At 40.1% G+C, this 14152-nt stretch overlaps 1 protein-coding gene across 1 annotated transcript in view; it reads right to left on the reverse strand.

Annotated features, from left to right (window-relative positions):
• The window catches only part of LOC137192237 (thrombospondin-type laminin G domain and EAR repeat-containing protein-like), a 32933-nt gene extending 21226 nt beyond the window's left edge, over window positions 1-11707 (reverse strand). The window contains exons 1-6 of the mRNA XM_067602770.1: window positions 10920-11707; window positions 6942-7006; window positions 6446-6607; window positions 5732-5964; window positions 5524-5614; window positions 4334-4487 (exon numbers count right to left, since the gene is read on the reverse strand). Of these exons, the coding sequence (XP_067458871.1) occupies window positions 4334-4487; window positions 5524-5614; window positions 5732-5964; window positions 6446-6607; window positions 6942-7006; window positions 10920-11001 (787 nt within the window). The 5' untranslated portion in view covers window positions 11002-11707. The remainder of the gene's footprint in view (window positions 1-4333; window positions 4488-5523; window positions 5615-5731; window positions 5965-6445; window positions 6608-6941; window positions 7007-10919) is intronic.
• Window positions 11708-14152: the final 2445 nt, after the last annotated feature.

Below are 14152 nucleotides of genomic sequence, written 5' to 3' on the forward strand. Positions count from 1 at the left end.
TACCTGCTCTCATGATTTTCTACAGATGTTGGTTTCCCGAGTCAGGACGAGTCAGCAAAAAAGCTTCCTGGAATAATGTGCAGAGGGATTGAAACTGTCAGAGCCTTCTGGTTGTCCTGAAATCTCGACTAAAAACTATAAAAACTAATAGTGATCGAGCTTTAGCAGTTGTAGCTCCAACTCTCTGGAACCGTCGTCCCTTAGCAATAAAAAAACGCAGAGTCAGTGGATAATTTTAAGAAGCTGTTAAAAACTAACTTGTTTCATAAGCACTGTGTTTTATAATGTGTGTTTGCCTTCTGTGAAGTTTTAATGTCTTTGCATTGTTGTTTTCTGTTTTTAACTTTCTATTTTTATTTCTTTAATGTTTTTTATTTTACAACGCTTTGTAACTTGTTTCAAAAGCTGCATTACAAATAAAATTGACTCACTGTCACTTCTAAATAATGATAACTTTTTCCCTCTTTTAACTTGAGATAGTTTTCGAAAACCGCACCTGTTTATGCATTTTAACTGGATATTGTGTTCACTCAGTTGTAGTGTGTGACACTTGTATTTGTCTGTTTATGTTGTTTTTATTTATTGTTGTAACAGTGTTCATGCTGCTCTCTGCATCAGATCACTTTACCAGGTTAAATAAAGGAAAAATAAAAAGTAAAAAAAAAAAATAAGTGTTTAGCCTAGCTGAGCACAACTGATCACAAACTCCGTCAAAAGACACAACTATCTGAAAATCCACTGTAAATTTAATAATTTTCAGCCATAATAATCACAAAAATCTCTACCATTATTAACACTGGGGGAAAGTTATGCGAGCATTAGCAAGCATGCTAATGTTAATTTAAAATAGGCTATTGTAATTCATTCCTAAATCCCCAAACCACAGACTTTGGTTGCTGATTGTTAGCCAACTAAAATATTAGCTAAACAGCTAACAAGTACAACATCTTGTCTAACAATCTGATAGCCAATTGATTCAGCATATAAAGAATTAAATAAGGACGTAAAACAAAAGAGAAAGGATGAAATAAAGACAGAAAGAGTGAATGAATGAAGGAAAGTTTGGTGTAAAATGAAAAAAAAGGAAAGGAAAAAGAAAAAGAAATACATGATGAGGAGAAAGAGGGACAGCAAGAAGGAAAATACAAAAAGGAACGGACTCATGGTTTTGGGACTCTTTGTTCTTTTGGTTTCCTGTGTTGCACTTCTGTTTTTCAGTCATTTTGGTCATTTGGTTTTGCTCATTCATGTTATTTGAGTTGTATCTTGGAAAGACTGTTAGATTATTGGTTAGCTTAAAGTGTTGTGTATCTAGGTTTATTTATTCAGAGACAGTTTGATTTATGCTGGGCTGTTGAGTGGTGTTTTCTGGGTTTTGGTTTGTTCTGTGTTTCCCTTGTGTGTTCTTCACTCCTCCAGTGTTCATGTACTCCTCCTCATACCTGCCCTGCATTCGTCCTTGCTAGCCCTACCTTGCTACCAGTGTCACTCCCAGCCTGCCCTTGTGTCTAGTCACCTGTTCCCCATTCCCTTTATTAGTTCAGTTAATATTTAAGCCTTGGTTTGGAGTCAGTCTTTGTTGGATCCTCTGTTCTGTCTGCTCAGTCATCTGTTCAGTTAAGTTCTGCTTCGCCAGCTATATTGTCTGGAGTAAAGAGTATTCTCGAGTACCTGCTGCCTCCAGCGTTCTGCATTTGGGTCCACCTCCTCCTGCTGCTTTCATAGCAAATAAGTAAAGAAAGAAAGAAGGGACAAAGTTTGTGCAAAGCTAGGCTAAACATGGTTAGCTACAAACAACTACTATAATGCTAATGTTAGATATGCTACCATTGCATCAGTTAGCTACAAACAGGTAGCACTACAAAATGAAATAAGGTCATATGTCCACATAGTAGCCTTCAGAGTATTCAACTACATTTAGCTCCAAATGCGAGCTCTATCTATCACTGTCTATTTCCATGCTAACAGTTTTGGTGCTAAGCTAGGCTAATGATATCCCACAGAGATCTGAGTAGGATTTACAGTACTAGATATTATTATTCTCTGTGGTTATTTGTTAGCTATCATGCTAACATGTCAGTTTGATAATGTAGCTTTCTAACAAACCAATGTTTGATCATTATCAACAAAAATCTGTGGTTTTAGGATTATAGGAATGGTATTAAACAGCCAATTTAACATAAAACCTGCTCAAAAAATGTCATTAGTTTTCAAGCTAATGTTTGCATTACTGTCCTCATTGTTGACATCATGACATGAACACACCTGAACAATGTTGATGTTCTGAAAACTGAAATGAAACTCAGTCCCTGTCGGTCACTTCAGCACCAGTCTGACCTCACACTGTTGTCATGGAAACACTCATCAAACAGTAGGACAGAACCCAACTGTCAATCAAACTGCTGGCCACACACACACACACACACACACACACACACACACACATAGTGAAACATAAAACCAGTAGCTATAATGGACTGACAATCACACACACGAAGCAGCTCTTCCATCGTCTCAGTCAGTTTGTAGCTCGTGTTACTGAATCACTGATACCATCACAACCGGCAGTTTACAGCCCAAACACACACACACACACACGCATGATGTAACACATAGAATTTATCAAACCAAAACCACCAACACTGAAACTAAGAACGTCCCAGAGACGTTTTTTAACGCCTATCTGCCTATTGTTATGCACATTTTCAATTAGTGCATAAAAAATCGGAATGTAAAGACAAGAAATGTGAAAAGAAAGTTGAAATATTACAAAAAAAAAAGTGTTTCCTGTTTTCCTGAGGTGTAAAAGTTTAGTTGATAAGAGTCAAATGTCAACAGACTTACTGAATCAATGATGACGTAGAAATTAAGATCAACCATTGGACAGTTTCTACAGGATTTTTCATCAGTGGGACAAGTGCAGAGGAAACTCACATTTTAGAGTAAAATCGATTTATAACACTGTTCTGGATTGTATCTGAGGGCAGATGTCATGTTTCACTTTAGTAAATTACTTATTTAATACTCATTTGGCTAAAAATATGTGAATATATGATCTGTGTTGCACTTTGAGAATAGAGACTTTATTAGTTATCCACACAAGATAAACAGCAGCCTGTTTTATTTACGGTTGATTAAAAGTTCTGTTGTTGCCTTAGAAAAAAATGGCATCAACACACAAATTCTATGAGACTGCCTCCTATAAATAAATTCTGGTCCAATAAGTTAGAGTTGTGGAATTAAAACAGTTAGAATTCACATATTTCAATTTAATTTGTAGTATATTTATGAGAGTTTCAGCACCATCCACTGTTCAAACAGCAGGATGCAACCATGGCGTTGATGCCTCTCCTGTATTAGATGTAACAAGGTTATATTCACTGGGATTTACACGATTCTAGAGTTCATTTTGTTATCTACAGTAGATTTGTGAATTATGAAAGTCTAAACTTCAGCTTTCGTCAGGGAGGCAGATATCTCGGCCCCCAGGCTGCTATTTGCCTACCACTGACGTACATGAATCATGTGACTTAAACGTCACTGAAGAGACGAAAACATCAGATCTGTGTGGAGCGATGATGAGGAGTCTGTAACCTTCCTCAAATTAGAGATGTTTCTGATTGGTTACCTGCATGGATCAATACTGAGTCGACGAGTTGAAACTCTTCACACAGTCGACACAACAGCATCAGTTATGGAGCAAACTGTGACACATTTGTATTGTTTTCACACAGGAAGCGTTCAGTGGCTACAGCCTTCAAATGTCCTCAATACTTTTCTCACTCAAACACAAACAAGCAACAAAACATTTGACATGTTTACATCCTCTAACGTATTCATACAGATCATAACCACACTGAAATACATCTATATTCAACCAAAAAACAAGACCAAGTGTCAAGCATCAGATTTATCTGCTGACCCTTTGGAGGGGCCCCACCCCTAGGTTGGGAACCACTGGACTAAACTAGTTAACTGTATATAAAGTAGTGTTAACTAGCTCCACCTCCAGCAGCTACAACAGTAACATGCTGCTCTAACACTGATGCTTCACTATTAATAATCTAATGATGTCATATATAATAATATATCAGTCAGAGGGACCAAACCACTACTTTTACTGCAATACTTTAACTACATCAAGCTCATAATACTTATGTACTTTTACTGCAATACTTTAACTACATCAAGCTCATAATACGTATGTACTTTTACTGTCGTAGGATTTTTCATGCAGGACTTTTACTTGTAATGGAGTATTTTTACATTATTGGTACTTGTACTGCAGTAAAGTATCTGCTCTCAGAGTTGGACACTGGTCGTCCCTCCTCACCGTACGGATAATCTGGTCCGTTGTGGTCTGGCTGGAGGGGGATGGACTTGAGGACCTGGGGGACGGACAGCTCGGCCAGACTGGGGTCAGAGTTCGGACACACTCTGGGCGTGGCGTCTGAACCAGGAAGTAGAACCAGCTGACGCAGTAAACCCTGAACACAGACAGATGGGTTAACTGGAGGCTGCCTGGCCAACAAGTGATAATCAGCTCATTCTGAGGGAACGACGGGCTGAACGATGTACTGGGTCCACTAGTGTACTGAGAATAATCGTTAAAGGTGTTTGACCAATCAGTGAGGTTCAGTACAGTAAACTGCTCCCTGTCAGGATGTTTTAGGGTTTTTAGAAGAGTTCTTGCTGTTAAAAACTCAAGATATGGAACCATATGAACGGGTCCTCCACTTTATCGATGCTTCTGCTGTAAATGTGGTTTGTAGGGAATAATTTGTTGACCTTTGTTCATCAGTGATTAAATGAACCAATATTTGGGGTCAAAGTGGGGACCAGTCTGAACCGGACTGGGACCATGTCCACACCAAGCAGGTTAAATTAGTAAACGCAGCTTCTTCTCTCCGTTTTGTTCCTCCGTCCAGACTAAAGCAGCGTTTTTCTTCCGCTGAAACGGAGCTTTTCCAAAATGGCCTCCAGAGTGTCTAAATGTGAAAACTCTGGCTTGGTGTTGCAGTGTGTTCGGAGCAGATGATGGCAGTAGCACAGCATTTCATTGGAAGAGGAGGAAGAAGAAACACAACAATAACAACAACAACAACGATGGCAGACGGTGAGTGCTGTTCTCTTTATTGTCTACTTTGACAGCTTGCTCAGAGTTAAACATAGTTATCTACCACCTTTCTCTGCTCAATCTGCTGCAATAAACTAAATGTCAGGAGGTCACCGCGGAAACAGAAACCATATACTGTTTCTTCTTCGCTGGTTTTCTGTGGCTTACTAGTTGTCTGTCCTCTGCACGTGCCCAGTAGGAGGAGAATTACCTGTTTTGGCGTTTTAATGTGGACGGAGCAGCAGAAACGAGCTTCGATTTAGCTCAAACAGCGTTTTAGAATTGAGCAGCAAGTTACTGACTTGTATTCATATATTTACTTTACTTCACACTTATTCTACACAGAATGAATATCCAGCAGGACCCTGAAGGTCTCGGCTGAGTCCTGATCCTGAATGCAGACTCACAGAGAAGCGTCCCCTCCACCTCCTCCTGCTGCCGATGAAGAACCTGGATCCTCTGGTGCTCAGAGTGCTGGGGAAGGACCGGACCTGTTTACTGGGAGACAGGAAACCAGTTGAGCAGACCAGATGAACTAGAGTGAATCTGTCTAAATGAAAGTGAGCAAAGCTGAACTGAACTACACCAGTCTGAACTGGTCTGAAGGTGACTCACAGCTCCAGTGGTAGTCCACAGTCGATGGTCAGCGTGGCGTACGGTCCGGTGACGGCCAGCACCACGGTGTGCCAGCGGTTGTCGTCTAGTTCCACCTCCTTGAAGCTCAGCCGACTCCGCCCCCCTCCATCAGGGGGCGTGGACAGTAAGTGGAGGCGGTTCTCCGAAACACGTAACCCCAGCAACAGCGAATCGGCTTCCTCCTCCACCACAGAGAAGATGTACTCATTCCTCTGGAACAGAGAGGAGGAACAAGTCAGACCATGTGGACCAGGTTAGACTAAACTGCACCAGGTTGGACCAGACCAGACCAGGTTAGACCGTCTGGACCAGGTTAGATCAGACTGGACCAGGTTAGACCAGACCGGACCAGGTTAGATCAGACCAGACCAGGTTAGACCGGACCGGACCAGGTTAGACCAAACTGCACCAGGTTGGACCGGACCAGACCAGGTTAGACCGTCTGGACCAGATTGGACTGGACCAGGCCAGGTTAGACCATTTGGACCAGGTTAGACCAGACCAGACCTGGTTAGATCAGACCGGACCAGGTTAGAGTGAACTACACCAGATTGGACCGGACCAGGCCAGGTTAGACCATCTGGACCAGGTTAGACCAGACGGACCAGGTTAGATCTGACCAGACCAGGTTAGACCGAACTGCACCAGGTTGGACCAGACCAGACCAGGTTCTACTCTCTCCTGCTGGCTCACCTTCTGTCTCAGTCTTGGTATCTTGATGGTGGCGACCAATGAGAACTCAGCAGGGAAGTAGTCACAGTTGGTGAAGATTTGGGAGGCAGGAAAACTCAGCGCTGTCGCCACGGCGCCGGCCAATCGGAGCCCTCTGGACCCTCCAGACTGAACCATCTGCACCTGATTGGTCAGTTAATGGATCATGTGATCATGTGTACAGCTTCAACTGTACTTTAGTTCCATTTATAAGCTTTTATTAAATAAACTTTCAGCTCAACATCAGCACACATAGCGTATAACACACTAATGTATGTGTGTATATATATATATATATATATATATATATATATATACACGCATACATACATCACACATATATATGGAGTAATAACATAATGTCATATATGTCTATAGTGCAGTACAGGGTGCAGTGATTTTTATCCACTATTTGTTCATTCTTTCACCCCTCATGTTTTCACCCGTTGCTCCTCCCTCCATACCTGCTGCGTCCTACCTGTGTGGGCGGGGCTTGTCCTGGGCGCGGCAGAGCTCTGGCCAGCAGGTCCAGAGGCAGCAGGTCTGAGGAGGCGACACATCACACAAAATATATGTTTTACAGGTTTCCTTCCTCTTCTCATCAGCAGTATGTGTTGAGAAAATATATATCAACAAGAAAATGACTTTAAAAACTAAATAAAAGTCTCAGTTTTGATCTGTTACAGCGGCGTTAATAAGAATTTAACATTTAAGTGTAAAAACCTTCCTGTTTCCTGTTTCATGCCTTTCAAATTGAAGCTAATCTTGAACAAAAACACATCAGCAGTTTGTTCTTTTTAAATCAAACTGACTGAACTGTTTCTCAAATTGGTCTCTGATCCAAACTAAAATTATGTCACAGAGGACTTTTTCCACCTTCAATCAAGATGGCTGCGTTAAAAACTACATATTAGCATGAAAATGATCCAGATCAATTGTGTCTTGTCTGACTGTCAAACCTCTTCCATCATCAACAGAGTTCAACTTTACTCTTCTGGGATGTTTCAGATCATATTTACTAATCAGCAGTAAACACAAAGTACAGCAGAGGCTGATGGGAACGTCATTAGTGTTGCAGGTATTTGATCCTGCTGGTGGCACTAAAATCACTTTAATCCTCTGGGAGACATGAATGTTTATGTCGATCCATCGAAACTGTGGAGATATTTCAGTCTGATTCAAATCACATGATCACGTTGATCTGGAGAACCGACCCAACGTGGTCCTTCGGGCCCCGTCGTGGTGACTGGCTGAGACAGTTTGAAGGGGTTGTTTTGGTTTCTTGTGGACTAGATTCCTGTGGCTCTCTATGGCACATAATTGAACCCATCTGGTCCCATGTTTGACCCACATGGTACCCAAAACCTCTCCAACTGGGCCAACTGGAGTCCTCACCCATATGGACTCCACCTGCAGATGACCTTGGCTGGATTAGTCCAGGTTCTGTGTGTGGATTCAGAGGGGGGTCCATGTGAGACCTGAGGACGGTCCAGTGACCCAGCAGAGACACACATGGAAACATGTGTTTCTTTTCCTTTTGGAATAAGGGAGTTGGACGTAACTTGGGTTGCAAAATGAGACAAAACATTTCAATTCCAGCCTGAAGCCTGTAAGACCCACATGGACTTTTTTGATAAATTAACTTGCTTATTTAGCAGTTAGCACATCTGGTCTTTGTTGGGTATCTGTTTAGGAACTCCAGAGTATAAAATATACAGGATCTAATAGGATATCCATGATAATGATGATTTTGTGCTCCCTGCAGTTCTAGACGATCCCAGAAGATAATACAATGATCCATCATCCACACTTTCATTCATTAAGAAATTAGCAGCAAATCAATAATGTATCAACACACTGAAGACTCTCCTCTGGGTAAATGAACGCTGGCAGGCTCTGGTTAGTTTAAGTATTAATTTAATTATTATATTTGTTATAAATGTAATGCAGATGATGCTGATTTTCCCTTTCAGTATTTATGTTTATGTTACGTTAAAGATTTATTTATTTGACATGAACTCTTCATTGGTGTCTGTGTGATTCTTACAATGCAGGTTATAGTTGTAGTGATACATGTACATTATTTGGCAATAACTGCCACTCATAACAAACGGTAATCTGATTAAATGACGGCCTTGGTGACAGAAAACATTGTGTGTATGTATGTATGTGTGTGTGTGTGTGTTTATCAGGATCTCTTTCTAACAGGACGTTTCCCTCTGATAAGTGTGATTGATAGGTGCGATTGATAAGTGTGTTTGCCGTCTGTCATGTGGTCAGCTGGATGTTAATTATTATCAGCTCTCAGATGTAAATGAGCTGCTCTCTGATCAGATCAGTGACAGATAAACGCTTCAGCTCTGGACAGGGTTTATTTTTATCACATTATCGCCGCAGAGATCTTTAGATTCCTCCGTCTGCGGCTTCAGCGGCGATCTAAAAATAAAATCATCTTTTGGCAGCTCAGGTTCCTGTGATGGTTTAATGATATCACTGTTTTGGCAGCACTGATCATATCCCACAGTACCCAGTAGACACACACAGTTAGAGACCAGTGATGGAAAGTCCATTTACTCAATTACTGTACTTGAGTACAATATTGAAGTACTTGTACTTTACTTGAGTATTTCCATGTGATGCTACTTTCTACATTTCAGAGGGAAATATTGTACTTTCTACTCCACTACATTTATTTGACAGCTTTAGTTACTTTTCAGATGAAGATTTGACACAATGGATAATATAACAAGCTTTTAAAATACAACACATTGTTAAAGATGAAACCAGTGGTTTCCAACCTTTTTGGCTTTTGACGTCTTACAAAAAGCAGTGTGTAGTCGGGTCACATTTCACATGTCTATGAGTTGTTAACAGCTCCACCAAATAGTGATTTTTCCCTCTAAACTTCTCACATGCTTTCATTTCAATAAATGTTCAAATGATCCAATATTTCAGCAAAAATCAAAGATTAGAGAAAAAGTCCAAAAACTGAAAACAGATTTGTGTATCAGAACTTTGTTTTTTCTTCTTTCCTCTCCCATTAATCATCTCACCACCCCTCAGATTTATCTGCTGACCCTTTGGAGGGGCCCCGACCCCTAGGTTGGGAACCACTGGACTAAACTAGCTAACTGTATATAAAGTAGTGTAAACTAGCTCCACCTCCAGCAGCTACAACAGTAACATGCTGCTCTAACACTGATGCTTCACTATTAATAATCTAATGATGTCATATATAATAATATATCAGTCAGAGGGACCAAACCACTACTTTTACTGCAATACTTTAACTACATCAAGCTCATAATACTTATGTACTTTTACTGCAATACTTTAACTACATCAAGCTCATAATACTTATGTACTTTTACTGCAATACTTTAACTACATCAAGCTCATAATACTTATGTACTTTTACTGCAATACTTTAACTACATCAAGCTCATAATACTTATGTACTTTTACTGCAATACTTTAACTACATCAAGCTCATAATACTTATGTACTTTTACTGCAATACTTTAACTACATCAAGCTCATAATACTTATGTACTTTTACTGTAGTAGGGTTTTTCATGCAGGACTTTTACTTGTAATGGAGGATTTGTACATTGCTATATTGGTATTTTTGCTGCAGTAAAGGGTGCTGAGTGCTTCTTCTTTCACTGTTGGACACAAACTGAGACCAAATGTAAAAGAAGACAGATGAGATGTAAGCAGAGAGGCTGTGGGAGTTTCAGTCTGTGTTTCTTCACTGAGCAGCAGCAGATCCATATTAGCTTTTAGCTGGAATTCCCCTTTAAGCTCCTCTGAGGCCTGTCTGTGTGTTTAGTTGCTGCAGCAGGATCAATGCAGGATGAATGGAGGATGAATGGAGGATGAATGGAGGATGAATGGAGGGAGGGGACGTTATGAACAGAAACAGATCTCACATTTCAAAGACACAAAAAAAAAACAGCCACAAAGCAGCGCAGAGACGTCTGAGACACATGAAACAGTCCGTCCAGCTCAGAGACCGTCGGGGACACGCAGACTAGCTAACAACATACCACATGTAAGTCAGACTGACTTTCTCTCTTTGATGGAGCTACGCTAGCAGTTTCCCTTTGTGTCTGGTGTTTGTGCTAAGCTACGCTAAACAGAAGTCAGTTTGTCTTTCTGTTCTCAAAGCCGGCAGAACTCTTCCAGATCTGACTTCTAGCTTCTTTCTTGCCTTTTGGTGAAAACTTACTTCAGAAAAATAATAATGTTTTGATGAATTCTGCTTGTGTGATGTCACCAATCATATTTAATCAAATCTGAACTTGTACATACCGCCACCACCAGGAGGTTTAGTGGAAACACCCTGTAGATTTTGGACTGTGATGCTAGCAGTTTCCCTTTGCTTCCAGTCTTTGTGCTAAGCTAGGCTAAACGTGTGTGTATTACATCATGTGTTTTTCTAAGATGCTCGTACCTGTGCAGGATTTCCAGCTCTGGCTCCGGACTGTGAGGGCGAGCAGCACCCAGGTGAGCAGCAGAGAGCGACGCGCCAACATCACGCCTGCGTACCGCCAGCAACGTCGGTTCGATTCCACCTCAGCGGTCTGCTTCTTGACCTGCGTCGCTCACCGCCATTTTCCTGTCGGTCGGATTCGTAACTCAGACTCTTCTTCTTGTTTATTTAATCACACGTCTGTGTTGAAGAAAACAAAGTTAAGTTCTCAGTTTGTTACAGCAGCGTTAATTAGAATGTAGATGTCATTTCCTGTCTCACACCTTTTGAAGCGAATCTTTAACACATCAGCAGTTTGTTCTTTTTAAATCAAACTGACTGAATCAAGCATTAAAAACTACGTTACCATGAAAATGATCCTTCAGAGTTCAACGACGGCGTCCAGGAGAGACTTTTGTGTGAGAATCTTGAACCTAAAAATAAAATAAAAAGGTAAAAATTCAAGAAACAAACAACAAAAATCACTTTTAAACTTTTAGAAGAGTTTGATGTTAGGGGTGATTACAGTTTGTTTCTGAGGTTGATGAAATGATATTAAACAGGATTTGATTTGAGTTTGTGTGTCTGAGCTGTACATTAACGATTTATCTGTGTTTGGTCTCTCAGATGTCAGAAAGTGAAATATGACTGTTACAATTTCCCAGAGTTCAAGTTGACTTAATTTAAAGCCTCCAGAAAGACTCAAAACCTAAAAATCATCAAATTTTTGAAGCTGGAATCAGAATTTTTTTTATTTAAAAGTGTTGTAAATGTTGACCAACTAATTGATTAAACAACTAAACTAATGTCTCATCAAGTGAACATTACTATTATTACTAATATACAACTGATCAGTTGTTTGTCTGTTGTTGACGTCGTCACTGGAAAAAAATGTTCACATGACAAATTAACAGTAAGTATGAAGTAGTTTGGAAAAGAAACCCCGCCCACTCTGCACACACCCGACCAATCAGAGAGCAAAGTGGTCGTGTTTATTGATCTGTTTCATAAAGTTACAGTCTGTGGTCGTCTGAGAGGAGCTTTCACAGCCTGTTTGACTTACAATGGAAGTGATGGAGGACAAAATCCACAGTCCTCCTTCTGTGCAAACATGTATTTAAAAGTTTATCTGAAGCTAATATGAAGCTTCAGCGTCCAAATGAGTCAAATTAAGTAGATATCTTTCAACGTTACAGTCTTTTTAGTGCCAAAGTTCCTCTTTTTGTTACTATACTTCCACCTGCAGCTCAACAGGGAAACACTGTCCAAGGAAACACAAAGAGGGAATTTGATGCTAAAAAGACTGTAAATGTGTCAGATATCCACTTGATATGACTAACTCAGACTGCTGAAGCTGAATAGAAGCTTCACACACACTTTTAAATGACTGTTTGCTCTAAATGACCATTCTCTAATTCATCTAATTAGCATATTGAGATGTGATCGGGTGTCCGTGCGAACAGTGAAAGAGGTTTTTCCTCGCTGTAATCATTCCTCCAGTTCATACTGGATATTAAAAGATGCTTCAGATGTTCTTTAATGGAAGTGATGGTCTGTTTGTGTTTCTGTACTCAAACAAAGATCATCTGTGAGGGAAGAAGCTTCACTCTGTAACACAATCAGAGTGTTTCTGTAGTTGCAACAGAGTGAGACGTCGTCTCTGTAGAGGATCACTTCATTTATTCTGATCAATCAATAACTTTCAGGGTTTGGATCAAGTAGATCCTGAACATCAACATGAAGCTGTTACTTTAATGAGTCAGATACATATTTAATCAATATGTAAGTAGATATAAATATCAGATCAGACTTGGTGTTGGTAGATAATCAATATTAAAGGACTGATCAGCACTGAGGCTGCAGATAGAACGACTATAATGGTTCCTATAATTATTATAATCATAAGAATTAAAAACACTGAACGTCAGAGATGAAGGAACATTATTTTTCATAAAGTATCAGGTAACTTTTATATCAAATTTCTTCATTTATTTATTTATTTGTCACAATTTCTGACTCAGACGTCTGTAAATAAAGGAGAAGAAGAAGAAAATCTCAGGTGTCCGTTAATTAGAGTTTATTGAGATGTCGTTTCAGGATCTGAAGAACATTTACTCATCTTCATCAACAGTTCTGTTTAGTTAAAAAAAAGGAAAATCAATCACACCTGTCAGAGGTCAGAGGTCAGAGGTCGGATGGTCTGACATGAAGACGACTCATCAGACATCCAGAAACATCTCTGAAGGAAAAGTCGTCACATTTTCTTCTTCTAAAGAAAAAAAAACCTCCGAGACGTCGTCGTCCTTTAAATCCTCTCAGACTCTTTCAAACAGTCTCAAAATGAAACAAAAATAAGATTTCAGAGAAATCCGTCCGTCTCCTGTTCTTCTGTCTTCAAACTGTTCAAGAATAAAACATCTCAGAGACGTTCAATCATCTTCCTTCAAAATGATCCAGAAAAAAAAATGAATTTCAAACATTTTTACTTTTCAAAAAGAAAAGATTTTTAACAAAAGTCCTTTTCATTCTCTGTACCTGTCATTCTTTTTATTTTTTAACTCCTTCTTTCTTCAAACATCCACCTGTCGTCCACATTTACTCCCTCAAACTTCTTTCTTTCCTTTCTTCAAGATGTTCAAGAGAAACTTTTGATTTTGTCCAGCAGTCGTCACACCGTTAAAAACCTTCAGAGACTCTTGACTGTCCTGCTGACTGAACTCTGACTGGATGTGATTTACACACTCAGGTGAGACTCACTGAGGAGAGAGAGAGAGAGAGAGAGAGGTTACCTGCAGGTGAGAGAGCTCGCTCGACCTGCATTTTCATATAAAAGACTGGGAGGAGCTAGAGAGAGAGAGAGAGAGACAGAGAGAGAGAGAGAGAGAGAGAGACAGAGAGAGAGAGAGACAGAGACAGAGAGAGAGAGACAGAGAGAGAGAGAGAGAGAGAGAGACAGAGAGAGAGAGAGAGAGAGAGAGAGACAGAGAGAGAGACAGAGTGACAGAGAGAGAGAGAGAGAGAGAGAGAGAGAGAGAGAGACAGAGAGAGAGAGAGAGAGAGAGAGAGAGAGAGAGAGATCAACATGTTCACCTGTAGATCAGCTGTGTGAAGCTTCAGAGGAAACTCAGTGTTTCCTTTAATAGTCTCATCATTAAATACTTTAAAGTCTTTCTGCTGATTTTCTTTATTTGTCTTCATGTTTGGATCCAAACCAT

This window comes from Thunnus thynnus, chromosome 11 (assembly GCF_963924715.1).
Source record: "Thunnus thynnus chromosome 11, fThuThy2.1, whole genome shotgun sequence".
Taxonomy (NCBI): Eukaryota; Metazoa; Chordata; class Actinopteri; order Scombriformes; family Scombridae; genus Thunnus; species Thunnus thynnus.